Here is a 27,713-nt window from a genome sequence, read left to right on the forward strand (position 1 = left end):
AAAGGTCGAAGGAATATTATCACTATATTCTGGTTCTGAACTTAAATACATCAAGGATGGATTACAGAAGAAAATCACTGGGGCAGCCTTTGTAAACCTTACAGCTGCATACAATACTGTCAACCATTGTGCTCTCCTTCTAAAAGTGGCTAGTAGTCAAAGATGCCAACAACTAGCCAAAGATGCCAACATAGTTCGAATCATAGTAACTCCTTGTAAATAGACGATTCTTCATGGAAATGGACAGCAAGAAAAGCAGGTGGAGGAACCAAAAAGACCGTCTTCCGCAGGGCTAACTTTTGTTTAACATTTATATAAATTACCAATAGTTTCAGGATATATGAAGATTCACATACACAGACGTCCTATACACTGCCACAGTCACAATCCTTTGAAGAAATAAAGACTATCAGGAGCTTTATCATCTCGCTCAGTATATTATAAAAATGGCACCTCAATGCAAACCCCAGCAAAACAGGATGTGTGCATTCCACCTTAACAATCACGAAGCTAACCAGAAACAGATCATACGGGAAAATAAACAATTAGATACCCGCCAATATCCAGTATATTTACGTGTTACTCTTGAAATAACGCACAAACAAACTATATATACAAGATTACTTTTGGATAACCTCAAAATTACCTGCGAGTTGGACAAACAACCACAACATCTGCTAATTAATGACGTGAAGTAAACAAAATTACACAAGTTACTGAGAAAAGCAAACCTTGTAAATATTGGAAAGAATAAAACAAATACATCTATCAACATTTTATGAACTCATTGGTTAAAGACAACCTCTCACCAACAGCTGCTTTAGCAAAAAAAAAAAATTATACAGGTTCTAGTAATGTTTAAATCAATAACAAATTTAGTACAACAGAAAAACATATTTCCTCAAGTGGTCCAAGTTCGATCCCCTTTCAAAAGAAATTTTATGTGATTAAAATTAATATCAACCTAAATACAACTATAATTTCTGGATGTATTTTCTGAGAAATGGGCTACACTGTATTATATACAACACTGTACTCTACATCCTTCCGACATTACCATCATCTTGATAATACATCTTAAGTGACTACCTGGAATGGGCTATATAACAATAATTAAGACACAAATGGTACTAGATGCATTTCTTCTGCTAGTAAATCCATATGTCAGGATTTCTAACACATTTACAAAAGAATATGAGATGCAAAACCTGCCTTTTGTGCTTTTAGTGTACAACCAATATTTAACGTAACAAATTTTGGAAATACTTCACCAAAACAAAAAAAAATATTGAGAGAGCAAGAACATTTGGCAACTAAGTTGAACAAGCTTTTGTTATAATGCTAATAAACATATCACTGGATTATATCTTTGTGGTTATTCAAACAATACAGTACATTTTAGACAACAGACATTATAACAATACTCTATAAAGGCAGTACAGCAACGGCAATGTAACAACTCAAAAAAAAAGTTCATAAGAGCTCTGTATTTTACTAATAACAAGAGCAGGCATCTTTTAAACAATGTGTCAATACGTGTCGATTGTAACCATAAGACATGAGGTAAACATTCAGATACGGGCTACTTGCATCTTCGTTGACTACAATGCATACCGATTATTTAAAACATTCACCACACAAAATAAAGAAAGCAATTTTCTTTGGCCGCTCTTTGCTTCAGAATTTCCCCCGTTACAGTTAAACTTGCACCAAAGCATACAGTATACCACGATGAGTACCCAAGTACCGTTAACATTCTCTACGTGAAAATAAAGTAAGAGAAAACTCAGAATATACAGTATGTACAAGAGAGCTAATTTTACAGGTGACCTTGTCAAATATTTGGTATATTTCATAATATAATTTGGAAACTAAAAATATCAAACACTGAGGAACTTCTGCATTCATACATTTCAGTAACCGACTGCTAAAAGCATTTGTGCTGCAAGCTACTGAGCTGCTTATTTCAAGTCAATGTATAGATTAGCTTGTCTGTCGAGGCCTCACATAGTACACCACATATTAAAATATTTACTTAAATGAAACATGAAACGAGCAAGGGACATTGTAATGTTATTTCAGCATGTATCGATAGAGCATATCACAAACTACAACCTATAATGCTTTTGGATCATGTCCATTGACAATCGGAAACCCAGGGAGTAACTACAGTATATAATTTAATTTCACCAATTACCTAGGTTCCCTTAAAAATCTTATCAGTAAACGAATCTGCAAATTAACATATAAAATACATAATACTGAGACAGTAAATATTTTGATTTCCAGTAATACAATCTTTTAACCAAAACGTTCTATACTTAAATACTGTAGATAATGGAACTTTGCAAATACCTATTTCTCAGTAGCCTTAGCACGCCATTTAAAGTCCTAATTACAAGATATCGTGCAGCTTTCTGTGTTACCTATTATAAAATCTCCAAAAGTTGTAAAAAGATTCGAGTTGATAGTTCAGTCTCAACCAAAAAAGGTGGTCCACAAAAAATAATCCTTTTCCATTATCGGACAACTTTGATGCAGATTACTTTGAGCCAAAGTTGTATTCAAAACACCTGTAGCAAAGACATCAAAGTGCTATTCTTATAAAGCCCTGTCCACACGATCGTGCATACATGACGGGCAAACAGTGATACCAGGCCACAATAGTTAGTAAGAATGAAGGTTAATGACGTTAAAAGCGGGGAAACCACAGACAGGGATCTGGCATCATATAGTGTTCCCAGATTGCTGCTTTTAGTTTTCTCGCTTCTCACGTCATCAACCCTCATTTTCACTAACTATTTTGGCCTGGTATCACTGTTTGCCCGTCGGGTATGCACAATCGTATGGACAGGGCTTAAGTCTGCAGTATATTTACATGATATCCTATGTGCTCTATATGAGGTGGTAGAAAAATATGAGGGAGGATGATGAGTCGAAACAGTAGTTTTTACAAGATTACACCAGGACTACCTATCGAGATTTCAGATACTAACATACCTAACTGAGGTGTCTCACTACCCAGAAACAAACCCTTTTGATATATCTATTGTTGCTAAAGACACAAGTCATACCACTAAATACATCCAAATTCATATTGTACTTAGATTTACTCATCCAAACCTTAGACCGACATGATAAAATGCAGTTAAGACTAGCATTGATATTGGGCAAAGGAAATCTTCACGTCCTGAGAGAGAGAGAGAGAGAGAGAGAGAGAGAGAGAGAGAGAGAGAGAGAGAGAGAGAGAGAGAGAGAGAGAGAGAGAGAGAGAGAGAGAGAAACCTCAAATGTAATGTACAGTACAATCATTACCAGCATGAATTTTAGTTATATATTCATAATTTAGTTTTCTGTAATATATAAAGTAGATCTCTGATAATTATTTTTACAAGACACCACTAAATTGCTTTTCATTTCATAGCGACATGTTTATTTTACACACAACACATGAACCAAGAATAATCATTTACTATATCTAATTTTCCCATAAACTTTATGAAAGGACAGTAAATTTCTCTGAAGGGGTTACAGCTTAAGTTTAAAAGAAGAAAATACAACCTACACGATAACAGAAGATGCACAGGTAATATAGAAAACTTAATAATTTCTAATAAAAAGGACAGGCTATAGTACATTTAATTTTTTTTTTTTTTTTTTTTTTTAATTTTTCAATATAGGCCCAGGGTATCATTACCAAAAGCTATTTACAGAAAAAAAAAAAATATCAAAATAAAAAAATTTTAAATACCTAAATAAAGTTTCAAATAAGGAATGAAAATAAAAAATGGAGTCATATATTTTGTACATAAGCAAGTCTTTGCTCCTTTAAAAAGCTTATATTGCATTTCAGATTTATATTTAATCTAAGTTCCCAAATGAAAAATCTATAACCTCAATCTTTGTACTTGTTTACAAATACTTCAGAATGATAACAAATAAGTGCCTAAACTTTACATATAAAGAATTGGGATAATACCATGTATGAAACAGTAGTTAAGCAATCTAGAGTACTCGATTTAATTGATATTAATATCATACGATAGTTCAACCAGGCCATCAAGACACTGAAAATCATAAAGACAGCACCAAAGGACTACTGTTCTACAAAAGAACCTCTACTAGCTGCATACAGGGTTTTCTACAAGGTAACAACCCATGTGGATATCAATAAGTCACACAATTCCCTAAAAAATTTTTGTCAAATTACCCTAGGGTCTACGATGATAGAGACTTGCAAACGAAGTTAGATTTAATCAGTTTTCTAATCAGATTTCCAGTATTATTTCACACGACATTCAACATTTAAACATTTTAGACTAATCTAATGTTAATTCGATAATACCTCTTTCAATGATTGAATACCTCTTGAGACAATCTGCAGATTGGGAATTTAAACAGGTTAGAATACAATTAGCTTTTTGATGGGAAGTACAGAAGATGACTTGTATACAGTAGTAAATTAAGCATAAATGCCCTGGGTTAAGTTACAGCTAACTGTATTGATTGGAATCCACATTAACAAAGAAAAAACTTCTCAAAGAATTAATTTTCCAAAAGGAACTAGTAAAATAAGTGAAAAAAAAGTACACAATATATCTAATATATAAGATGACTATGCATAAACGGACCTGTGCATCTTCTATTTCTTATTTGAAATAAAAGCATTTGAATAAAGTTTCTTAAACATCTTCATAATTGTCAATATGAAAGGGTGAAAGTAATTTGCTTCAAATATGATACAAGGACCAGCAAAAATAAAACAAAACTCTGTAAAATGAAAACAATTTTGGTGCTCTAAATAATTTAGTAGTAATATTACGTTATGTGAAGCAACAACATGAATTCCTATTAGTATTTCAGACTGATTACATAAATTATTCTGTACCTCTGTTGGTGTCAATGGAGATGATATAAAATGTAAAAGATATAATTTACAATGCTCAACATAACTTTCTCCAAAAGTGAATGTTACCGTAATATACTTATGAGCAATAAAGGTCCCCCTAGCAATCATATTCTATTCTAATTATTAAAACCTTGTCAGGAATGACGGTAATTTATCTGGAATAATTTTACATGCAAATCTGTTCAAAAGTTTATTCTCTAGTAAGATACTTTAGAGTATAAAAATAATTCTAGACATGTCTTGATAAAAAATAAAACGCAAGGCTCATTACAAAATCGTATCATGGGTACAACTCAAAACGAAGTCTGTTGTTTCGCAAGTAGTAATCTTTCTCACGTTCAAAACTAATTTTATGCCAAAAAATGAAGCTTATTCACAAGTATCATGTGAATAGAAACCATTACAACACACAAGTCATTCTCAGTCACATAGACAACAAGAAAAAAAAAGGTAGGCCAGGTAGAACTTTCGGGGATTTATATTAACTATTTTCAAATATAAATTCTTCTTAAATTACCTAAGATCGCTCATTACTCAGCACAAACCAATAAATATCATTGGTCCTCCAGTGTACTGTGCTTCAATGGGAAAAAAAAAAAGGGCCTAAAAGTTTATTTCCTTTCATAGACATACATACACCTACAATTACCTAAATAAAATACTGTATTCTTTTTACTCAAAAAAAAATTCCATCCCTTGAAGTCAATAATGTACATTTAACTATTTCAGGTCTCCTAACCAGCCCCACAAAAACTACGGAGATCCTACTTGAGGTGCTAATCCCGAGACAAAAATAATTGCACGATTCACTGAGTTTCGGAGAAATTCCGGGATTCCTGGTTTATTGACAGCAAGCTCCACTGTCATTCGTAGTTCGTGAAACATGTTTCGGGTGTATGGATTTCGGCGGGAAGCATATCTCAGGGTCAGGAAACGGTAGAACACGAAAGGAGTTATCAAACTCACACGGCCTCTGTGAAAATAGATAAAGACGTGAAATATTAATAAAATTTTTCTTTCTGATGGCGGCATATGTAACATGTTTGATTCCAAACATTAAATATAAAAAAAATCTTTACAATTACTTGTCCTTGATGACCATAGAAAGACCCGGATGTGGTAAACCACACTCGGTTTTGGATTAATGCATTCAAGCTTAGTAATAACTTTCTTTAATTGCTCATGTATATTCATCTTTTGTGATGTCATTAGAGTATTAAGTTTCTATTTCAATCTGAACAGTTGCATATTTTTGTGTTATGTTCAAGATAAAAAATTAAGGCTGTAAATTTAAATTACTTTTGCAACAACACCAGGAAAAATATACAAAATATATAAATAAATCAACTGTTACAATAACACTTTTTAAAGCTATTTAACACTTTTTAAAACTATTCATAAATGTTATTGCGTATAAAACACTAATCAGAAAATGAAATTTATAAACTTTCACTTTTAAAAGTGGCTTTGTGTAAATTTTCTTTAAACAGAACCTAATGCCCATTAAGGGATTTTGACGTAGGAAAAATCTATTTCTGGGCGAGAGACCCGTGCCGCCCAGTGAAATGCTCCTTTAGCACCATTTCTAAGGTATATAACTGCTATATATTACCAGAGAAAAAATTGCATGGGAATGCCAGGTTGAACCCAGCTCCCTCACCTGTATAAGGTGTCGATATAATACTGGGGCGTGATAATTTAATTTACAACCAGAGGCCTCGCACCATTTAAATATCTCCTGTCAAAATCCCCGAACAGCGAGGTGCCGTTCAACATCCTACTACTACAGTACTAGCAATCCCACGCCAGTGACGTCACTCCTTTTTTAGCACGCAGCTTGTTAGCCGTATTTTGTCTTGTGTGTGAATTTCGCTGGTTTTTCTCTGGATTTACCTCAAGATGTCCGACTCCACTGTCACTACATCTAAGTTAAACATTATTTCAATGCTACCACAACAGTAATCTAAATCACAATATTATTACCGACACAAGACAGAAAATGTGGATCACGATCAACCCGAAAGAATTCACCTCAACAATCTACGAAAGTAATATCCAACAAAACCATCAGAAGACATTGCTAAAAGCAATAAAATTCAAATCTGATCAATCTAGAGTGCAGGGCCTGTTGTTTTAAAGGAATAGCAATGCAGAGACTGAAGACTAAACCAACGTAGCTTATCCAAGCTGTTGGTTTACTGCTATTAATTGGAAGACTGGGTACACTCGGGCAAGCTATTTTATCTTATTTCTCTTCCTGTTTTTTTTAAGTTTTTATAGTTTATATAAGAAATATCTAAATTAATGTTGTTACTGTTCTTGAAATAATTTATTTTGATTGTCCATTACTACTCTTGTAGCTTATTTCTTTCCGTTGCTCACTGGGCTATTTTTCTCTATAAGCGCCTTGGGGCTTATAACATCCTGCTTTTCCAACTAGGGTTATAGCTTAGCTTGTGGTAGTAATAATAATAAAACCTCTAACACTCTAATGCAACAAAAATAGGGACAGAGACAAGGAGAATGGAAACAAATTTGAAACATTTAAAAACATTTTCCTTAACCCTTTTACCCCCAAAGGACGTACTGGTACGTTTCACAAAACACATCCCTTTACCCCCATGGACGTACCAGTACGTCCTTGCAAAAAACTGCTATTTAAAATTTTTTTTTGCATATTTTCGATAATTTCTTGAGAAACTTCAGGCCTTTTCCAAAAGAATGAGATCAACCTGACCTCTCTATGACAAAAATTAAGGCTGTTAGAGCAATTTAAAAAATATACACTGCAAAATATGCTTGAAAAAAAAAATAACCCCTGGGGGTTAAGGGTTGGAAATTTCCAAATAGCCTGGGGGTAAAAGGGTTAATTTCTAATACAAGTGTTTCCATATTCATTACCACCGACAACACATAATCGACCATTGGAAGTGTAATAAATAATATTAAAAGAATAGAATAATCGCTAGTACTCACAAAAGCAGGAAGATCACACAGAGTGGCATGAGGAAGATCTCCACGAAAGCTGCACATCTTAGTATGTTCCTGTGTTGGAATTCCACAACTGAAATGAGCAGTCTGGAACCTGTGGCATTATTTCGACCCATTACCTGAAATAGAAATTACAGTTTACAAATTTATCTTTTACAAAACTCTGAGATATTTCTAAGGACAGAAATTTTACTATTTTTAGTTTCTTTTAAATCCAAATCCTTTGTGGACCTTAACGTTGACTATAAACATGCTAAGAGCTAAATAAAAAGAAGAGATAATAGAACTAAACAGTATTCCAGCAGATAAAATATTTGCAAGATACTAACATACAAATTTTACTCCTTTTCATCTGTTCTATCAAAGTTATCTTTTATTTTGGTGAAAGAGTATTACTTAGAGGAGGTAGACTATTTGAGTTGCCTTAGCAACATAATGAATTGTGAAGCTGTGGAGATGAAGTTTCTAAAACAAAAGATCTTTTAAAACACAGAACTATACTAAATTTTTTTTAATGAGGCGCATTTGCCCCGACCTGCAGCGGTACCCTTTTAGCACGGAAAAGTTTCCTGCTCAATGATTGGTTGGACAAGATAATTCTAACCAATCAGATAGTATGAAAATTTTCTGAGCTAAAAAGGCACCGCTGCGACTCGGTGCAATTGTGCCTCAATAAAAAAAATAGAGTATAGTTGTTTCATAAACACCTAACAATTATACTACTTACATCATAGTTTTTAATCATCACCAAATAATAATTTTTTATTGGCTTTGAGAGGGGAGGGAGAAGAATCAAGAAATATTATTTACGCTTTGAAGTCTTCACATAATTTACAAAAGGTGGATGCAATGCAGTGACATGATGGAATGGATGATGGGCAATTCATACAATACAGTATCTTTTTTTATTATTCTTCTAAATTCTAGAATCTCAGTGTCTTTTCATCATAACGCCTTCGATCATTAAATTCTGGTATCATAATTTATGCCGAGAGCTTGAAGGCACCAGCTTGGTCCATAAGAGCAAGAAACAATAGGAGTCGGAGAAAACAGCTCATACGAAAAACTGGGTTACTTCAAGGCAATTGACAACCCAGAAGTAATGTAAAAAGTACACATTAGTGACTTGTCAATAAAACGAGGATCAACTAATCATTTCGTTAAGATATCATAAGTTTTAACCCTGGAATAACGTGTAATTGCTCCTTAAATTTTGAAGAACCTGACAGGAAAGAAGCCATACGGTGAGAGCATCGTGTGGGAAGGTCACCGTCTTCTTTTGGAGGCGAGCCCCACCTTCATGTCAGTTTTAGTAGATTATAAGACTATGATGGTGATACCAAGAAGTGCAAGGCCTAAAACATCAAGATGAATTTGAAGATTGAGAAACAGGCAATAAAAAAATTAAGACATCACCAGGCTTCCAAACAGTTGCCTGTCCTTAATACACGAAGCAACGGAGGGTTGATACTCAATCCTTGATCTTGATACACGAATCAACAGAGGGTTGATACTAAACCCTTGCTCTTGATACACGAAGCAACAGAGGGTTGATACTCAACCCTTATTCTTGATACACAAAGCAACAGAGGGTTCATACTCAACCACATGTTCTTGACACATGAAGCAATAGAGGGTTCATACTCAACCACAAGTTCTTGACGCATGAAGCAACAGAGGGTTCATACTCAACCACAAGTTCTTGATACATGAAGCAACAGAGGGTTCATACTCAACCACAAGTTCTTGATACATGAAGCAACAGAGGGTTCATACTCAACCACAAGTTCTTGACACATGAAGCAACAGAGGGTTCATAATCAACCCTTGCTCTTGATACACGAATCAACAGAGGGTTCATACTCAACCCTTGCTCTTGATACACGAAGCAACAGAGTTTGTTCTTGATACACGAAGCAACAGAGTTTGTTCTTGATACACGAAGCAACAGAGGGTCGATACTCAAACCCTCAACCCATTGGACTGTTAGAAAGGGATATTTGATGGCATCCTTGGACCTCCAGTATGCTGATTCCCTGATTCAAATTCATCCACCATAAAAATACTTAAATCTTGACCATATTGTTACATCATGACACCAATGGCAACTTGGCTATACAGTATTAGTCAAGCATAAAACAATAATACTTAATAACAGGTATATTGCAAACAGATGGATTGTCAATAAAAGTATGTCTGAAAGGGGGCCTTCACATAAACTTAGAGCCTGTCTAATGTTACATTGATCTTAGCTATGTACAGCTTGACACAGTAATTCCTGGTACACCTCACTCTGAGGAAGTGCACCCTATCACACACTAACTGTGAGGCAAGTTCCTGTACGTAGCCTATATCTACCACCTCTGCTATCTCTCTCTAGAGTACCATTTCGGTTTCTAGCTGTGCATTAAGAGGGTGTACTACTTTGGAGAGAGGTGTGCCAGGGACTCATGCATCCAACTGTACCTGGATATGGAGACCATCACTAATATAGCTTCAGTTTATCCTTCAAAATATGGATTAAGGAATCTCATATCAGGCACCAAGAAGTAGCGTAAGGGCCTTCATGACATTGGCACCCACTGACAGTACCATGGTCCTTTAGCCTTACTATTACATCTTTAGACAGCTAATACAATCAATCCTGATATAATCATAATTTTTTGCAGAAAGAGTCCTTATTGTCCTCTCACATTTCAGCCCCATAGGAATTGTAAAAGTTGAGTTAGCTGGTTGATGGTAAATATGTCACATGCCCAGTCAAGTAACTCAGCAAAATATACACCATACTGAAGAGACTAAAGATATTCAGCAGGTCTCCATTGGTCCACCACTAACAGGACACACTCCAGCAATTACAGAAATCCAATTCTCTTGGAAGGGATATACAAGAAACAAAGAGGACTGGATGGAAGAGTTCTGGGAGGTATACGAGCCCTTAGCTATCAACCTGGTATTGGTGCTGAACCTCCTAGGGAGAGATTACCTAAGGCTGCATGGAGAAGAAGTACTACAGGAAGCCATGGCTGTCAAAGATAACTTTAGGCTATACAATAACTCACGAGTACAATCATCCAATAATGAACAAACCATCAGCCTGGCAGGTCTTCCCCAAAAAATGGACATGAGTGAGAAGAATTACAGAATTACTGTATTGGTGAAAAGCATCAATACTAATAAAATTCATCAGGAGGCCTTAGAAAAACAAGAGAAGACCCAAGTTCCTAACACGCAACATTGTAGCACTACGTAAATAATCATATCTTGGGAATTTACATTTCTTTTTTTCTATCCTGTTTATAATCACATTTTTCTTGCATCTTTTGAAATTAAAAATTACAATTCTCATGCTAAGGTTAAGGGAGATGTGCATGAGTGTTGTAATTCAAGAGGTATTAGTTTGTTAAGCGTAGTTGGAAAAGTGTATGGTAGAGTAATGATTAATAGGATCAAGGATAAAACAGAGAATGCAATCTTAGAAATACAGGGTGGTTTTAGAAGAGGTAGGGGTTGTATGAATCAGATTTTTACAGTTAGGCAGATATGCGAGAAATATTTAGCAAAAGGTAAGGAGGTGTATGTTGCGTTTATGGATCTGGAGAAAGCGTATGATAGAGTTGATAGGGAAGCAATGTGGAATGTGATGAGGTTATATGGAGTTGGTGGAAGGTTGTTGCAAGCAGTGAAAAGTTTCTACAAAGGTAGTAAAGCATGTGTTAGGATAGGAAATGAAGTGAGTGATTGGTTTCCGGTGAGAGTGGGGCTAAGACAGGGATGTGTGATGTCGCCGTGGTTGTTTAACTTGTATGTTGATGGAGTGGTGAGAGAGGTGAATGCTCGAGTGCTTGGACGAGGATTAAAACTGGTAGACAAGAATGACCATGAATGGGAGGTAAATCAGTTTTTGTTTGCGGATGATACTGTACTGGTTGCAGACACAGAAGAGAAGCTTGGACGATTAGGGACAGAAGTTGAGAGTTAATGTGGGTAAGAGTAAGGTTATGAGATGTACGAGAAGGGAAGGTGGTGCAAGGTTGAATGTCATGTTGAATGGAGAGTTACTTGAGGAGGTGGATCAGTTTAAGTACTTGGGGTCTGTTGTTGCAGCAAATGGTGGAGTGGAAGCAGATGTACGTCAGAGAGTCAATGAAGGTTGCAAAGTGTTGGGGGCAGTTAAGGGAGTAATAAAAAATAGAGGGCTGGGCATGAATGTAAAGAGAGTTCTATATGAGAAAGTGATTGTACCAACTGTGATGTATGGATCGGAATTGTGAGGAATGAAAGTGAAGGAGAGACAGAAATTGAATGTGTTTGAGATGAAGTGTCTAAGGAGTATGGCTGGTGTATCTCGAGTAGATAGGGTTAGGAACGAAGTGGTGAGGGTGAGAACGAGTGTAAGAAATGAGTTAGCAGCTAGAGTGGATATGAATGTGTTGAGGTGGTTTGGCCATGTTGAGAGAATGGAAAATGGCTGTCTGCTAAAGAAGGTGATGAATGCAAGAGTTGATGGGAGAAGTACAAGAGGAAGGCCAAGGTTTGGGTGGATGGATGGAGTGAAGGAAGCTCTGGGTGATAGGAGGATAGATGTGAGCGAGGCAAGAGAGCGTGCTAGAAATAGGAATGAATGGCGAGCGATTGTGACGCAGTTCCGGTAGGCCCTGCTGCTGCCTCAAATGCCTTAGATGACCGCGGAGGTAGCAGCAGTAGGGGATTCAGCATTATGAAGCTTCATCTGTGGTGGATAATGTAGGAGGGTGGGCTGTGACACCCTAGCAGTACCAGCTGAACTCGGTTGAGTCCCTTGTTAGGCTGGGAGGAACGTAGAGAGTAGAGGTCCCCCTTTTTGTTTTTGTTTCTTAGTTGATGTCGGCTACCCCCCAAAATTGGGGGAAGTGCCTTGGTATATGTATGTATGTACTACCACTTTACTTACTTTTACTTTTAGGGGTTTATTTCTCGCCCTCCATCAGACACTTAAGAGTCTGTTCAGGCGGGCCTTGGTATGTGAAAATAATTTCTTTCCAGTTAATATTTTGCTCTGTATCTTTTCAGTTATTCGCTAGCATTTGTATCTTCTCAAATACTTATCTGAATTCTACACATTCAGAAATAAAATGGTTGTTCAAAAATAATGACTTGAAATTACACTACACCTCACAACTAATATTATGCATATCAATACGTATACAGTATGTAGTACTTACGTCTAGAAGACCAAGTGAATAGCTGGCAAAATGAAGGAGGGCGAACAAGAATATTGGAGCCAAAACCATAGTTATGGGAGCTGTGTACATGAAAATGATGGAGTAGAGGAGATAGTGAGCGGAGTCCTCCATTAACAGCTGGGAAAAAAACTCTCGGGAGAACTGGACTGTAGGAATTCTTTGATGAAGTCTTAAGGCTGATGTGGCCGCATTACTCATAAGAACTTTTTGATAGCTACTGACTGGATTCCTGGAAGAAAAAATGTAGTCATAAAGTTGACTTGAAAAAACAAGGAAAATTTTTTTGATTTGGTGTACTGTATTATAAATACTTGTGTCCCATATGTGAAAATTCTTAAAATACTATAACTGTAATTAACCATTTTAGAGCCAAAAAGTTAAGAAAACTTTATGAATTTTTTTTTTTTTTTTGGAGAATTTTCTTTACATACTGTACTGTACATTCTCAATAACTTATTGAAAAAATATCATTACAGTACAGTACTTTTCATGTTACAAACACTACTTTTTTATGTACAATTACAATCTAAGGTATTGTGACTACTACCTAAAATTTTTAGGACAAATGAACATGTTTTGAGTAAATTGCATTCGTGTAGAAACAAAAAACATTTACATATTTCCTGATATAATATAAGAGGAGGCAGATCTAAATGACGAAAACGTGGATGACAGTAATGTGAATTTGTGACTGCTTACTGTATTGATGATGATTATGCTTATTAATATTGGTGCTAAGATTCCAAAACCCAATGCTAGGGGTCTTGTTTGTGGAGCAATTCGTAAGTGTTGGCTTAGGGATAAGGCTGCTGAGAATATAAAGTTGGAATAAAAAGGTTGAAAAAGGCGAGAGGACCTGTCCTAAATACCACTGCAAACATGGGGCTATGATGTGGTTAGAGTCTGTGTATAATAGAGTGGCTGACAATGGCACACAAAGTATGTCTGGATTCAGCATATCACACTTGGTATTCCCAGGAAGGTCAAAGAAAAGGTTTTACAAGTAAGACAGAAGGAATGACAGGTGACGATTAAAGGAGCCTTAGACAAGGAAGACAGCATGTAGTTGAAGTGTCAGCTATGATATGTGTCAGGAGTTTGCGTAGAGAGAAGTACAGTACATTATATTGCTTATATTGACCTTGAAAAAAAACATAATATAATCATACAATGATATAGGGAGGAATGTGATGATGATGTATGAAACATAAGGCAATAAGATTAGAGTGAGCAGAAAATATTTGAATGGAAGAAAAACTTGTTAAATAGATGTTGATGACAGAAAAGCAAGTTCAGTGTAATTGTGAGTTCCAGTACTATATTCTATGAATGGAGTGATGCAAGAGATCATGAAAAGGATCTGTGGGAGAGCATTAATTTAGCCTTCTGAAACAATAAACAAACTTCATTTACAGACTAAGAAATAAAAATCTGTCAAGCTATGGTTTGGGATTGGCAAGATCAATTATATTCTGCCCTTGTATAAGATACATTACTGAACATAAATCTATAATTAATGTGAAGCTAAAATAAACAAATGCCGTCTATTGCTTACCCAAATATAGGAATTAAATAAGAAATGCAGAAAACTAATGTGAGAGCTCGAGTTGCCCAAAGTGCTGTGTCCACCTTATGCTCCATTACGTGGGATTTTAACGCTTCCATCCCGCTGCCCCGGGGCGGTTGCTCTGCCGATGGCTGTTCTTGAGTCTGGTCATTGTCTTGTTGCTCCTGCGACATTGTTACAACCAATCCTAAGGTATTTCTGAAAAACAAAAAATATTGTATTAGTTACAAGTTACAAATCAATCAAATGAAAGCTGTCAGAAATTATGAATGGCATTATTGAACCTGATATAGTATGAAGTCACCACAGGAAAATAATATACAGTAATGGAAACATTCGTCAAAAACCATAAGAGCAATTATAAAAATCATAACAAGAAGGCAGAGCATATGCAGCACCACCAATACAGAGGTGTAAGACCAAATACCCAAATACCCTGGAAAACCATATCTCTTATGTGCCCTCAGATTGACAGAAGATAAGCACAAGGCAAAAGGGGGACATCAGATTTGCAGGGGTATTTCTTCTTCTGACTATAGTCCAGAGATAACATGGTCATTCAGGTGTGCTCCATACCACTCTTTCTACACATCTTGAGAACAGTTGCATGTCCAGTGGTGAGAGTAAAGGTGCCCTTGTGGAGTGACCTTCTCGAGCAAGGAGGTGGCCGTGAAGACTGCCAGTGCCGAGCTGGGATTTCTGTCTTGAACAGAAACGGTCGCTCAAAGACAGAAATAGTTGTGCAAACTCTTTGATCTTCCCAATGCGATCGTCTGACAGAAAGACTTGCTGCTGCTTGCATAAACTCTTTGATCTTCCCAATGCGATCATCTGACAGAAAGACTCGCTGCTGCTGTTTCTATCAGAATACCCAAGTACATCAACCTATGCTTTGGTGTGAGAATTACTTAATCACAGTACCCAATTCTTGATAAAACATGAGAAATCAATCTCGATCCTGTAGCAACTACCTAATCAAGGTGGCAAGGATCAGCCAATCATCGAGATTCATTAAAAGCTGTATCTTTCGCAAGAGGGGCCAAACTGCCACCAAGATGAACACACGAGTGAATATGACAAATTCGAAGATAATTTGTATTTTTCCTAACCATACAAACCTTAGCTATTTACAATGGGTTTACCTTTTAGCGCAGCTGAAATGGCGAGCCATTAGAATTTAACGAGGGTGTATTACCCCTGCGCTAGTTAGCGGGGGGGGGGGGGGGGGGTAGCTAGCTACCCCTCCCCCCCCCCCCCCTCACACAACAGATGAATGCTCACTTTCACTTAGAGGTAGGACTTGTCTTGGGGGACAGGGCTGGCGGGCAAATATGTGTAAATAGCTAAGGTTTGTATGGTTAGGAAAAATACAAATTATCTTCAAATTTGTCATTTGTTCCGTAACAGAAATACAAACCACGCTATTTACAATGGGTGACTTACCCATTAGGTAGGGTGGAAAGTCCCCAGCCATACTGGCTTTGGCTTTACCCGGGGACTCAGAATCCGAGTGAGTCGCACTCGAGAAAAGGAGTCCCTGCACCTCACAAGCTCCTTGCTCCGCAAGGAACCGTGTGGCCTACATAAGCTTGTGTGTGAAGGAAGAAGTGTGACCCGTCCTAGGCAGTTGACCTGGAGTTCCAGAAGGAACTCTGGGTTAGGACGTTCCCAATACCACCTCGTCAGGGTATGGGGGACGCGACAGTATTGACTCAATACTCGGAACACAAGGAAGCATGGTTTACCTGCAGAGGTTCGAGGTCAGCTATGCAGAGACCAGGATGCTGCCTCCCCGTAGAGGGGATGATGAAGAAAGAAATAAGGGCCAGACATACTTCTTTCGTTCATGCAGACTAAAACCTGATAACAATGCCCTCAACCTTCTGCTACCTGTCCAAAAAGGAGCCTGAGGTTAGACCAGCTGTTGTGTAGCCACCACAGAGCGATAGAAAACGTATCGAGACTCCTGTGGGTCACGCCCTGCAGGAAGCGGGCTGCGAAGGTCATTAGACGCTTCCAGACTCCAGCTTGTAGCACCTGCGTCACAGAGTAGTATCATTCGAAGGCGAGGGACGTTGCGATGTATCCAACATCGTGCTGTAGGGCGACGTGACAGGGGAGGGTCTGGAGACAGGTCGAGATGAATGTCCTTGAGTCCGGGCTGAAGAGGTATACTGGTGACTCTCCCCCGTGTTCTCCTTGTGCTCCCAAATCGGCTGCAACCGAGGACAAACTGCAGCTGTTCCCAAAGCTAACCTCTCGATTCCTTTACTGGCAAGAAAGAGAAGGTCTTGGGACATCAGATACAGAATGGAGACTCGAAATCTTGAAGGAATTGGACCGAAGGGCCGGGACCCCCAGATTCTGAGTCTAGCCAACAACTCAGGAGCGAACCTGAATGTTGCCTTCCCCTCTTCCTTAGAAAGGGGGAGTCGTACGAGACCAAGAAGATTGCTTACACACTGGCCGTGGCCAGAGTGAGCAGGAGACCCAAGGCGGAATACAATCCGAGGCCTGTCGTAAAGGGTCTTGAGAAGATCTCTTAAAAGACTAAAAGTCCGAGCCATGCTCCAAGTTGGAGGTCTTCCTCCGACTAGGGCAGGGACGATCGTAGCTTCGCATGAGCGAGGAAAGATCCAGCGGGCAGGAAAAAGTTATTCCTTTAAGCCTGAAGGTCAGGGAAAGGCTGAGCGACAGGCTTCATTGCCGAGAGCGGAAAGGAGTTTCCTCCCGCCGAAAGGCAATAAGACCATTATTGCTGGAGAAGAGGCCTCAAGGGAAGAGGTATATCTCCCACGGCACCAACCACCGAAGACTCTTCACTTTGCCTGGAAGACCCCTGCGGATGACTATCGCAGATGACGTGACCTCCGTACCGCGACTGTAGCGGGTTGTCTCTTCTTGAGGAGGAGGCGTAGTGTCTCCAGGCATGAAGCCGAAGCGACGCCCCGGTTCGGGAGAGATGTCGCAGTGTGGTTGTTTGAGTAGTCTGCGCCATGGGAGAAGCTCTCCCGGGAGTTCCGTCAGGGGAAGCAGAGGGTCCAGAAACCGTTCTGCGCATAGTCCCAGTGGAGCTCTCCCATTGAAAGGTTGACAGACAACCTAGTCTTGTTGAGACCCATTGTCCACAGACAAAAAGGAGGGAAGACGCAGGCGTCGAAGTTGTCCCACCATCACCGGAATGCATCTTGCCAGAGTCTCGGGGTCTGAGACTGGGGGGAAGAACAGCGGAAGCTTGAGGTTCCAAGCTGTCGCGATCAGGTCCCCCAGACCAGGACTTGCTGGTTACCCAAGGTCAAAGACCCCCAGGTACTCTCTCTCTACGAGGCTCTGCTCGGATAGTCGGAGAGAACATTCCCCTGCCTGGAATGAGAGAGCCGATGGTGGTATTGAGAGAATCTCAATCATCCCGGTATCTCTACTGCAAGATGTGAAGGTGTGAAAATGCGTCCCCTGCTGGTTAGAATACGCCAGAATCATGAAGTTGACGCGCACAAGGCGACTCAGCAGGAGCTGTAGGATCTGTAGAGGGGCCAGACTAAGGCCCCTAAGCCTGCCTGAATGATGGAGAGGTATCCTTCAGGTCTTGACCATAGACCTGGACCGGAACATGCCCCCCCCCCCCTTTCCTTTGACGAGTCCGAGAACAGCATCAAGAATGTGGGGAAAGGACGAGAATATCCACTACCATCAAGAGGCTCCATAGGTCAACACCCATTGCAGGTCTAATAGTTCCGCTGGTCCCATAGGGGCCAGGAAGTCCGGTTAAACGTTGCCTGAAGCCACCGGAACTTGGACCGCCCCACATGGAACTTATCCTGAGGCGACCGTTCGGACTATAGATGGGTCAATGAGGAAAGGAGAACTAGGAAACGTTCCAAGGTAGGGCTGAAAGCTCTACTTGACTGAGAACAGGTACTGCGACTCTCCTCAGTCTTGCCACAGTCAACTGAAAGGAAGGCTCGGAGGATGTGGTAACAGAATCTGGCGTCCCCAGGTGGTCACCCATCCAAGTACCGACCAGAACCGACGTTGCTTAACCTCGCTGGACGGATGAGAAGCGGGGTTTCCAACGTGGTAAGGCCGTTGACTTAATATCATGGCCAGATACTCCAGATGTTGAGGCAGAAGAAGAGAAGGCTCCAAGCAAAATACCATGAACCCACACTCATGGTAAGCATCCGGAAGCTTGTCCCAGCGCTGAAGAAGGTCGAACCCGAGCCTACCGGAGTTGACCAGCCCTCCAAACAGCAGAGGAGGCGGAAGCCTGCACCTGAGCGGCCAAGAGGAAGGCAGGGAGAGTTCTCTGGGGAAAAAAATCTGCTATGCCACGGCGGGATAGCCACACTGCATCTTAAGCAGGAATACTTGCAGTCTAGGCTGAATTCGACGAGCTCCCTGGAAGATGGATGGAATGGAAACTGAAAGTACCCGTCCTTCCGATCCAGGGTTTAAGGAGTCCTGTCACCTCGTTACCAGTCTGATCGATTCTGCTGTTCTACGCTGGCCGAAGTTTGTTCGACAAACTTGATCAGGGCTGAGAGGTCGACTACGGAACTCCCCTCTCAGACCCTTCCTTACAAGAAAGGATCGACTGAAGAGGCCGGGGGTGAAGCCGTCGATGATCCTATGGAAGACCTTCGCCTAAGGTATGGATCATTCTGCCCAACCGGGCAACTCTTGCTGACGCTATGGCATAGAGGTTCAGAGACACTGAATTCGCTGACAGAGACGGCAGGCGCGATATCCTTGGCTGATCACAGAGATTGTCTGAGGTCGTCGACCTCCACAGATGAGACACCCGAAGGAAGCCCTCAGTCAGCGCGTCCAGATGGTACAACATCGAGCTTGTCCGCAAGTTAGATACTTAACGACGAAAGGCCAAGGTGCCTGAGCTCGAGAGGAGGAAAGTACCCATGATCTTCCTGTAGCTTCCTTGAACCAAACCTCGGGCCGTAACCGAGGAGGGAAAGGACCTGGTAAGCCCCCAGAGGGAGGGGTAAGCAGTCACCCCTTGTCCGATGGAGAAATCTCGAACGGAAAGCCCCCCCCGCCAAAAATCCTTCCAGGGAATGACGGGGAAGGGCTAACCCAGGTTCTGGAAAGAGGAGTGTTGCTCAGATCTCCCTGAAGTTTCTCCTATTCTTGCAAGTGCCATGCTCTGCGTTTACGGGGTGAGGCCGTGTTCTGGAAATACGCTCCAGAAGAACTCGCCAGGCTGGCCATGCTGCGAAAACCCTAATGGGAATAGTGGTCGCAATCGCCCTGGAGCTCGCTCGATGGTAATTCAAAGATTTGCGCGGTAACGCAGGAACGCAAACGAAGGTGAGCGAAGGAGCGCAGGAGGAGGGCGAGCGTGGTAGGAAGGGCGAGAGCTGGTGGTCGGCGAGCGATAACCCATAGACGAGCAATGGATACTGCAAGAAATAAGCCGACGTTTGTACGAAGAAACACTGTAGGTTCGAGCGACGGTGTTCCGTCGGTTCGCGCGACGGTGTTCCGTCGGTTAGCGCGACGGTGTTCCGTCGGTTCGCGCGACGGAACACCGTCGGTTCGGGCAACGGAACACCGTCGGTTCGGGCGACGGAACACCGTCGGTTCGGGCGACGGAACACCGTCAGTTCGGGCGACGGAACACAGTCGGTTCGGGCGACGGAACACCGTCGGTTCGGGCGACGGAACACCGTCCGTCCGCACGATGGAAAACTGTTGGTTCGCGCGCGGGCGAACATTGGAGAGCATGGGCGCGGATGCGCATGAGCGTAGACGTGCAGGCACGTGGGCGTGTGGGCGCGCAGGCGAATGATCGCGCGGTCGCGCAGGCAAACGGTCGCGCGGGCGCGCAGGCGAACGGTCGCGCGGGGTGCAGGCGAACGGTCGCGCGGGGCGCAGGCGCAGGCGAACGGTCGCGCGGGGCGCAGGCGCAGGCGAACGGTCGCGCGGGCGCGCAGGCGAACGGTCGCGCAGGCGAACGGTTGCGCGGGGCGCGGGGCGCAGGCGAACGGTCGCGCGGGCGGGCAGGTGAATGAGCGCGAGTCCGAGGCGGCGAACGCAAGCGTTAGCGTGATGGCGAGGAAACGCACTGCCGCGTGGGCGAGGAAGACCGCTGGCGATATGGATCAACAGGCGATCAGTGGTGAGTTGGTGAGCGCTAACGCACAGGTTGGCGACGGCGCGTTGTGGCATGCCGACGCGATGGCGAGCAGCATGTGCAGGTGAGCGATCGCGCGATGGCGAGCAACATGCGAAGGTGAGCGATCGCGAGCAGCATGCGCAGATGGGCGATCGCGCGATGGTGATCAGCATGCGCAGGTGGGCGGTCGCGCGATGGCGATCAGCATCCGCAGGTGGGCGGTCGCGCGATGGCGAGCAGCATCCGCAGGTGGGCGATCGCGCGATGGCGAGCAGCATCCGCAGTTGGGCGATCGCGCGATGGCGAGCAGCATCCGCAGGTGGGCGATCGCGCGATGGCGAGCAGCATGCGCAGGTGAGCTAGTAGCTGGCGAACCATGTTCCTTCAGAAGTGTTGGAGAACGTTGGCGTGCCGGCTGTAACACACGCGGGCGATCCGGAGATCGCCGAGAGACAGGTGATCGCTGGCAAGCTGATGATTGCTGACGAGCAGAAGGCAACGCGTGGAAGCCTGCGCATAGAAGAAGAGTCCTTGACCCCGACCTGAACCGAAGTTCTAGATCGCGAGGGCGAACGTGGGCGCACAGGGCGCGTAACAGGAACCAACAGGAACAGCAGGGATGATCATCATGAGAGTGCTGACTAACAGGAGAGCGCTGATGAGCAGGAGAGCGCCTGTGCGCTAACACTGAGCAGGAGCAGGAGAGAACACAGCAGAAGGGCGCGCAGAGGAACCCTAACACGCAAGGGAAGAACCCCCGTGGGAGGCAACCCTTTGCCCCGAAGGGATCGTTGTCCGTCGGGAGACTGATGTCTGTCCGCCGGGAGACTGATGTCCGTCGGAAGACCGCTGTCTGTCCGCCCTGTCCATCTGCACCAAGGCGGAAGATCAAGAAAAAGGAGTTGTAGGCTGCAAACGGAGATTCAAAAAGGCGCCTCTTAGCACCCCTATAGGGAGATGAGAGGCCCTTACGACGAGGCGGACGGTGGGCCTTACGGCGAGGGAGGCCAACAGCAACAGCAGCAGAAGAAACCTCCGAAGAGGAGTCTCTATGAGTGTACTCTCTCGCAAACGAAAGAGACACACTTTGTAGAAGAGACTGGTCAGCCAGTGACCTAAAAGGAGCAATCCTCCGAAGTGGAGCTCCTGCAGTTGCCCAGCCCCTTGAACGAAACTGCAGGTGTGATCGCTCAGCACCAAGAGCATAGTCGCACGAAAAAAAGGCAAGAGAAGAACCCCCCAAAAGGGGAAAAACTCAAGCCTGGACAGGAAAAACTTCCCTCGGAAGGAAAGTTACCCGCCCAAGGAGGCAAGCCTCCTGAGAGTTCTAAAATGAACTGGAGAGCTGTCCGTTGTCACGGGAGTACTTCCAGTAGAAGGAGACGCCCCTGACGAAAATACAAGGGGGGAGGCAGCAACAGCCGAATCCCCAGGCCTCAACAAGACAGCTCACACCATTGCCATATTACAGAAACGAACTAGATCGGTAACTGTAAAAAAATAAAACAAAAAACATTAGTACACATTCATTTCCCCGGGAAGGGTTCGAAGAGGAATCCCGAGGGAAAGGAAACAAGAATTACACAACAGGCACGTGCCCTCACAACCACTTACACTCATGGAAGGAGAGCTGTAACCAAAACAGAATTATAACAATTATAATTATGTAACTATGTAATTATGTAATTAAAAAAATGAATGAACACTAAAGAAAGAACGAAAACCCCGAAAGGAATCGTTCTACAAGCTGAAAAAAAAAAAAAAAAAAAAACTACAATTAGATTCATAAACTAATTGAGACAAACGTACGGCGTAGCAACCCCCCCACACGGAAGGGAAGCTACAAGGGCATAGTAACACGTAGTAAAAGGGTGAACGACCTCAAGAGAGAGAGAGAGAGAAAGACATAAGTCAAACTCGATCGCCACCCATAAAATTACGCTGTGGTGGCCTAACTGCCGAGGACTCCACGTAGATATCGTACACTACACACACAACTCTGAAAAGGAAACTTACTGATTTCTATACTCAAATATATATACAAACATGAAAACATGTTTACATATATATTGAGTAAATGAAAAGTAAGCGATTGAGTAAAGACAAAACAAACAATGGCTGCCAAGAGAGGACCAAGACAGAGACGTCTGTCACAGTCCGAGCCAAAAGTGAAAGTGAGCATTCATCTGTGTGAGAGGGGAGGGGGGAGGGGTAGCTAGCTACCACTCCCCTACCCCCCCCCCCCCCGCTAACTAGCGCGGGGGTAATACACCCTCGTTAAATTCTAATGGCTCGCCATTTCAGCTGCGCTAAAAGGTAAACCCATTGTAAATAGCGTGGTTTGTATTTCGGTTACGGAACAAACCATACTTTAGAGGGAGAAGCAAAGGTACTTTTGAGCAGACTGGTGCACAGATACTTGAAACTGCATTTTTCGGGTCCACCAAAAGCATGAAGTCTCCCTTTCTAATGGAACTCAAACAAATGCACCGTTTCCATCTTGAACTTTCTATTACACACAAACTTATTCAGACGAGATAAGTTGACGACTGGTCTCCAGGCCCTAAGTTGACTTCTCCAACATCCCTTCTAACTTTGTCCGTAAGGCCAGGGCTTTTGACGATGTTGGAGGACTGGACTCTATCAGTACTGTACGTGAGACAGTGGAGGAGGCTGACAGTCATTAAAGGGTAATAAGTAACCAGCTCAAAGGATGCTCATAACTCACAGTTCGATCCTGTGTTTCCGACATGTTACCTAATGGCAAGAAAAGTAACCCCCTAATCTCGGAAGTAAGAGAAGTGAAACGCCAGCATCAGGGTTTCCCTTTACCTCTCTTCCTCTGGCCAGCCCCTTCCCGTAAGGACCAGGTTGGGTGGCATGAAAAGGCTGTGCATGCACAAGTTCCTTTCTGGAAGAAGTTGTTGGCACTTCTGATTGAGGTCTAGGAAAAGCGGCGGGGGTCTTCCTTGCACTCGATCACATAGGAATGGACGAGGGTTTGGCTGAAGCTCCCTTAAAAGGACCAAATCTCTTGAAGAAGACTACATGCTGGATCAGGGAGCTCTGTGAAGCAGTCCTCTATTTCTCCAATGTCACCTACACGCCACTCCTCGGAAGAAGAAATATAACTGGCCGCACCGATGAGTTCTTCACCATCACAGCTACCTCTAAGCACTCTTGTTTTGCAAACAAGTAATCTGTATGTGTTGCAGCTTAAATAAGAGACGTGCTTCCGACAGGTAGAGGCGCGGGCTTCTCGGTCTCCCTTGTATCCTATAATTAACTAGTTCCTCGTTAACAAAACTTAAAAGCTGTTCCAGCTCCGCTAAAGACCTATTTCCCACCTAAAAGGTCGAAAATTTTGTATATGCATCAGATCAAATAGGCAATACCTCTTCTGTAGTATTACTGGATACAGTAAATATATGATACTTTAATTTCTAGCCAAATAAATGAACCATATTTTTTTCCTATTCGCTATCTTGAGTCTTATGCATTTCTGACCATGATTACTGGGGCAAACCACCCTTTCATGAGTTTTTGGACCCTCTTATATAAAGACAAATATGGGGAACCCCCGTGGGAAACCAGGGTTTTTGGGGTGGGGAAATGCCAAAAAGCAAGTGATTTGCAGCAATAATAAAGGTCAGAAATGCAAAATACTAGATAACCAGTTGGAAAAATATATGGTTAATGTAAGTGGCTGAAAATTAAAATATCACATTTATCTAAGATTCACTTCACGTCCTTCTAAAAGCTTTTGCTTTGCTCATGGAAAAAAAATTAAAATGGCAAGCGGTAATATTGAGCTGTGCTTACAATCCCCATGGCTCGTTATTTAGGGGGTTATTTTTTACTTTAACATGGGTAATAATAACTATACACTGAACGGAAAGTGTCTCCATCCTAATTAATATCCAACATAGATGAAATTACACTAAATTTCTTATACTTCCCTAAGTTCCCTCACAGAGACGTCTTTACGTGACAGTGGTTTAACTAAAACTGAAGGGAATGGTGGAAAATAAATGGATGTTGTAGAAAAACATCTGGGAACTTGTGCATAAATATTTGGAAGATCTTAATTGGTTAAAAAAGCCAGGTAATGATTACATCATAAAAAAAAAAAAAACAGAAAAGCTGGCCAAAGCGAATGCAAGCAACGCCTGAGCCGTTACCGCAGTAACTCGACATCAGTCTCCCAGATGTAAACAATGGACTTAGAGTGAGAGATAGACTTCACATTTCAATCAAACAATACATAAGTTATTATATCCCAGGCCCTATTAAACATATAGAGAAAAATACCATACTAGCCAGCACTCGTCTATTTCTTATAGCGAATTTCAGTTTTGCTAGTAATTAAAGTACTGTATCATATTAACACTGGACACATTTTAAGCCAGTTTAGGTACAGAAAAGTTTGCCACATGAAGTATGGACCCAGCATCCTGGGTTGAACTATACTCAATTTCTTTAAATGAGACGCATTTGTACCGACTCGCAGTAGTGTCCTTTTAGCTCGGAAAAAAAGTTTCCTGCTCACTTATTGGTTAAAATTATCTTGCCCAACCAATCAGCAAGTAGGAAACGTTTCCGAGCTAAAAGGGCACCCCTGCGAGCCGGTGCAAATCTGCCTCGCTAAAAAAAATTGACCATAGGAAGAGACACGAAGTTTCAGTGTTTACTAGCGCCAGCTACGGGGAAAATATTTCCCTACAGTAGAGACCTAGGTTAGGTTAGGTCAAGGTTGGGAAGGGGCAGTTAGGATGTCCTCCTATGTCTTACTTCAGATTTATTACCCCATAGATCAGGTTAAGTGGGGAATACACTATAGTAGTAAACTATTGCTTTAGAATCAAGGTGTAATTCTAAATGAAAAATCAATCAAGCTGACTTAACGGGTTTCCTACTGCAGCACAGTTTGACAGGTATATAAGACAGGAAAATTTTCTTAAAGATAACACTGGATTAAAGGAATTTGGAGCCTCAGTACATCAGCGGATAGTTTCTCCAGCGGGCATAAAATATGGACACCAACCAACCTTAACTTTCCCCCCCTAATCTAACCTAACCTACAAGTTGTATCCTTACCTACTTAACTAACGGCAGGCGCAACCCCTTACACTGTCGTATTTTTAGTCAGCAGTCATCATACATACACCCCAGGAATTTAATCCTGTCAGACATAACTTAAATCATGCATAAATTATTCTCATATTAAACCAAAGACTTGGATTAGGCTACTGTTTGGAATGAGCTAACCAGCATTTCTGCCAGAAACGGATAAGATATTTATCTAAATAACATGAAAACATCGTCGTAAATATAACACTTTTAATTAGCAATCGATTGAACACTTCAATAAGTGACCATATAATTCCAATACCCTATCCTACAACCCGGACAGAATTTAAGCCTCTTACCAAACCGCAGGACCCAGCTAACGTTATTAAAACACCCTGGGAAATAACTACAGCTAAAGCTGCCCTTGCTAGTCATTGGAAACGTGACGGGAAATACATTAGTAGTGAGTTAACCATGACTAAGCTTTGCTTGTAAGGGGGTGTTCGCCTGGAGTCATGTCCCCTTTCTAAACATGTCAACATATTTCGACATATCCCGTCTATTTTATACTTCTAAGTGTTACTCACATATAAAATACTCCTTTTATATATCTAATTCGTGCTTTAGAATTACTACTTAATTACCAACCTGACAAAAAAAGGAAGGAAAAGTTTCTTTTCGCCGACGCAACGTTACATGTATTTAACGTCAGAGACTCAAGACTGGCCTTTTGGTGATTTCTTAGAACCGGGTTAGATTATAAATAATACTTATAAAGGAAATATATATTTCTCTATATCTATAGCTTATATTTACATATTATAAGACACCATAAATTTATTCAATTTTATTGTATTTTTTATTATTTATCTAAAAATATCCCATGTATATAAATTTGCATTCAATAAATTATAGCTTACTCGATAGGTATATATACGAAAACTATTGCTATCTTTGACATGGGCATAACATCTTGTTAAATGTTAAATTAACATTAATTATAACAATAAAATTTCTCAGTACTATTTTCTCTTGTTTATGACATTAAAATGCATTTAATAAATGTCTAAATTTAATTAGCTGAATGTTTCAACTTTCAAACATTGACGGTGATAAAGATCTGTTATCGCTATTGGCATTTGACAGATATCTTAAAATAATGATAAGGGGAGTTGCTATGAGAATGTCAAATGCTACCATGTAATTGTGGGTTCACTGAGCAGGCTGGTAATTATTTCAAGGCTGTGTCACATAATAACAAATTAAACTTGGTTCATGGTGTTCACCTTATATAAAGTAGGCCTAATGCCGTCATTGAACAGAATTGATACGAATTTGTAATTTTACTTTTATTCGTGGTTAAAAGCGTGAGGGAAAAGACAATATATATATATATATATATATATATATATATATATATATATATATATATATATATATATATATACAGTGTATATATATATATATATATATATATATATATATATATATATATATATATATATATATATATATATACAGTATATATATATATATATATATATATATATATATATATATATATATATATATATATATATATATATATATATATATATGTGTGTGTGTGTGTGTGTGTGTGTGTGTGGTTCCATTTACTTAACATATTTTCCAATAGCTCTTTCTGCAAATAGTTTTGACTATCATCGAAGTTACCCACACAAATACAAACCTTACATAATGGAAGTGAAACCATACACAAAAAGATAATAATAATAATAATAATAATAATAATAATAATAATAATAATAATAATAATAATAATAATAATAATAATAA

At 40.9% G+C, this 27,713-nt stretch overlaps 1 protein-coding gene and 1 pseudogene across 1 annotated transcript; both read right to left on the bottom strand.

Moving 5' to 3' along the window:
- Positions 1 to 763: 763 nt before the first annotated feature.
- Kr-h2 (Krueppel homolog 2) lies at positions 764 to 26,636 on the bottom strand. Its single transcript, XM_068385846.1, has 5 exons — positions 26,544 to 26,636; positions 14,681 to 14,890; positions 13,105 to 13,354; positions 7,886 to 8,019; positions 764 to 5,882 (listed from the first exon to the last, which is right to left on the bottom strand). The coding sequence occupies exons 2-5, from the start codon at positions 14,863 to 14,865 to the stop codon at positions 5,663 to 5,665; spliced, it is 789 nt and encodes a 262-aa protein (XP_068241947.1). The 5' UTR covers positions 14,866 to 14,890; positions 26,544 to 26,636; the 3' UTR covers positions 764 to 5,662.
- On the bottom strand, positions 18,665 to 18,783 carry LOC137652601 (5S ribosomal RNA; annotated as a pseudogene).
- Positions 26,637 to 27,713: the final 1,077 nt, after the last annotated feature.

The sequence above is a fragment of the Palaemon carinicauda genome, chromosome 13, assembly GCF_036898095.1.
Source record: "Palaemon carinicauda isolate YSFRI2023 chromosome 13, ASM3689809v2, whole genome shotgun sequence".
In the NCBI taxonomy this organism is placed as follows: domain Eukaryota; kingdom Metazoa; phylum Arthropoda; class Malacostraca; order Decapoda; family Palaemonidae; genus Palaemon; species Palaemon carinicauda.